The sequence below is a fragment of the Bison bison genome, unplaced genomic scaffold (assembly GCF_000754665.1).
Source record: "Bison bison bison isolate TAMUID 2011002044 unplaced genomic scaffold, Bison_UMD1.0 scf7180017864495, whole genome shotgun sequence".
NCBI lineage: Eukaryota > Metazoa > Chordata > Mammalia > Artiodactyla > Bovidae > Bison > Bison bison.
Window position 1 is genome coordinate 13204542 of NW_011495054.1, and position 3134 is coordinate 13207675.

The 3134-nt window shown below is 59.3% G+C and overlaps 1 protein-coding gene across 1 annotated transcript in view; it reads left to right on the forward strand.

The window, feature by feature from the left end:
- INPP5J (inositol polyphosphate-5-phosphatase J) overlaps window positions 1–3134 on the forward strand; it is a 10999-nt gene that overhangs the window by 530 nt on the left and 7335 nt on the right. Inside the window, 2 exon segments of the mRNA XM_010828875.1 lie at window positions 139–337; window positions 2225–3132. Coding sequence (XP_010827177.1) covers window positions 155–337; window positions 2225–3132 — 1091 coding nt within the window. The 5' untranslated portion in view covers window positions 139–154.

The window sequence follows — 3134 nt, forward strand, 5'->3', positions numbered from 1 at the left end:
TAAGAGATGGGATGTACAACACTCTTTCCTCTCCTACCAAGACCATTCCAGGTTCAGCAGCCAGTCCCCAGGGGGTAGGCCACCTTGCCCGACCACCTCTAGGTTGGAAAGTGGGTGCCTGTGCCTTTAAATTCTCAGCAGGTTGAACCGACTGATGACATCACTGGTTCCCGGGAGCGGAGGAGCTGGAGCTGGAGCCGGGAGGGAACCTGGGGCTGCCTGGGCTGCAGACATGGAGGGCCGGGGCGACGGTGGCAGCAGGAGGCCAGGGACCCGGGCTGGCTTGGGCCCCCTGCCCATGCCCCATGGGATTTCACAAACTGGGGCACCTTCCAAGGTAAGACCCCTAAAGCTAGTCTCCCCCATTCCTGATCCTTGGTCCCATACCCCACACACATTGCAGGCACCTTGGTGCCCCCAACTGAGGGGCTGGCATTCTCCTCTGCCCACCAAGCAGGGACTGGGCAAACAGGGTACCCTAGGGTCTGAGGAGGTAGCGATGAGACGCCCAGAGAGAGATGGAGTTAGCCATCTCCAGGACCCTACGGAAGAGCCCTGAACTGGGTATCAGGGGACCCAGCCATTCTTCAGCTTTGCTGTGTGACCTTGGGCAAGTTGCTTGTCTTCTCTGAGCCAATGCAAAATGAGGAGGCTTGTCCCTGAAGACTGAAACTGTGACATCTGGGATGTCTAACTTGTTAGTACTGGAGGCGGTGTAGTGTTTGGGGGGGGGGGGTGGAGGGGGACAGTAGAAACCAAGGAAGACGCCCAAAATGCAAGCCTCAAAGAGCTGAGTTTGGGGACAGAAGTGGAGACAGTTTCAGGTTCTCTGAACTGAAAAGGACGCGGGATACAGGCAGGACTGCATCTCTGGGGGCAGGGATGGGGCCGCCCCAGGGTGAGTGCAAACCTTCATCTGCCCTCCCTGGCAAAGGACACTTCATCCTGACTTCTGGAGACAGGGGCATCAGAAACAGGACAGATGGGAAAGGGAGAGGGCCTCCCTGCTGGGCCCAATGCCCCCAACTCCACTGCCAGACAGGAAGAGGGTACATGCTGGCCTGCTCTCCCAGGAGAAGTGACGAGGGTAAGAGGGTACAACTTGTGCACAGACGTGTGGCACCGGGATCAACAGAACCCTGGACTTGCTCTGGATGTTGAAATCACACTTGGGAGGATGGACAATTCCCTGGAGCTCAAATGCGATCCTAGCAAATGAGCTCAGAAATGCAGAGAGGTGAGACCGGGCTCCCCAGGATCAGTGTGGCCACAGACCCTTCACGAGGTTCCTTCACTTTACAGACAGGGAGACAGAGGCCCTAGTCAGGGAAATGCTAGCCTACGGTCACACAGAGCTGGGCTTGGGATCAGCCAGTCCCAGCAGGGCTCTTGCTCCTGCAGGGGATCTGGGTACAGGTAAAGAGGACAGAGGGGACCATGACCAAGGAGTTGGGGATGTTTGCCAGGGGAGAACATGAGGGTTCCTGGGTACAGTGGAGGAAGGGGGGCTGTTTAACAGGCTGGACCCAGGATGTCCAGAGTGGGCAGACCTGGGGGGTCAGATCAGTAGCCCTTGGCCAGGCAAGCAGCACGGACTGTAGGGAGAGTGGGGCAGTGCTCAGGGAAGCTGGCTCCAGCCCCCCAACATTCCAGGGTGGCGAGGGAGCAGATGCCAGCCAGGAGGTTAAGGGGAGCCCACAGGCCCAGGCTTACACTCTGCTTCCTGTAAGTCGGGGATTTTAAACTCTGCATCTATGAAAGAGGTATCACAGGTGAGGGAGGGGATAGGTTTCTGTGTCCTGTTTCCTTTAAAAGAGAAACTGATTCACAGCAGAATCGACTGAGGTGAGAAATTAGGAAGAACTTCCTCAGAAATATATGCCTTTTCTAGCTAGACAGAGTCTGCTATGATCTCTATGGAGTGGAGGACTGCTTAGGGTCGGTTGACCCTGAGTCTCTGCCTGCTCCTACAAGATGGGGGTTTCCCAGGTGGTACTAGTGATAAAGAAGCCACCTGCCAGTGCAGGAGATGTTGAGACGCGGGTTCGATCCCTGGGTCGGGAAGGTCCCCTGTGGGAGGGCATGGCAACCCATTCCAGTATTCTTGCCTGGAGAATTCCATGGACAGAGGAGCCTGGTGGGCTACAGTCCATGGGGTTGCAAAGAGTCAGACACGACTGAGTGACTTAGCACGCACGCGTACAAGATGGACTCACGTTTTCAGCTCCCAGCGAAGAAGTCAGCCCCAGTGCCCTTGGAACCGCGGTTGGCTCTGACGCCTGTGGGGCCACGAGCAGCAGTTCCACCTTCCTCAGAGGGTCCAAGGCTGGCTCTGGTGTCTCCCCGACCCATCTTGGCTCCAGCGTCAACCCCTGGAGGGAAGAAAACAGCTCCCGCCCACCGCCGCTCCGGCCTAGCTCCAACATCCGTGGGCCAGTTGGTGATGTCTGCCTCGGCTGGGCCGAAGCCTCCCCCTGGGACCTCAGGCTCAGTCCTGGCTCCGACATCCCTGGGGCAGCTCCTGATGCCTGCCTCAGCTGGGCCAAGGCCTCCCTCAGCTACCGCAGTGCCTAGGCTGGCTCCATTGTCCAGGGACCAGAAGCAGGTGCCACCTGCCTCCATGGGACCCAAGCCAGCACTGGCTGCTTCAGGCCTGAGCCTGGCCATGACATCTGAGAAACAGCCCCCACAGCCCCCCTCCAGCCCTTCCCCAGGGCCCAGTCCAGTTCTGTCACCATCTCAGGAACAGGTCCTGGCTCCAGCATCCGTGACACCAGCCCTGGCCTCCACAGGATGGACACCAGCTAAACAGAGGGACGCTCCAGCCCCTAGACCTCCCCCTCAATCTGAAGGGCATCTCCTGGCCCCAGCTCAGGCATCTGGTGCTGTGAGCTCCCCATCCTTTATCCAAGCCCCGCCAGATCCTCGGGTCTCCCCGTCCTTCAGAGCCCGGCCCGAGGTCCCCCGCAGCTGCCCTGAGGATCCTGTCTTGCCCCGGCCACCCCAGACCCTGCCCCTGGATGTGGGCCAGGGTCCTCCAGAGCCTAGCACTCGCTCCCCGGGACTTCTGTCCCCCACCTTTCGGCCAGGTGCCGCCTTAGCCCAGACCGGGCCCCCACCTCTGCCCAAGCCAC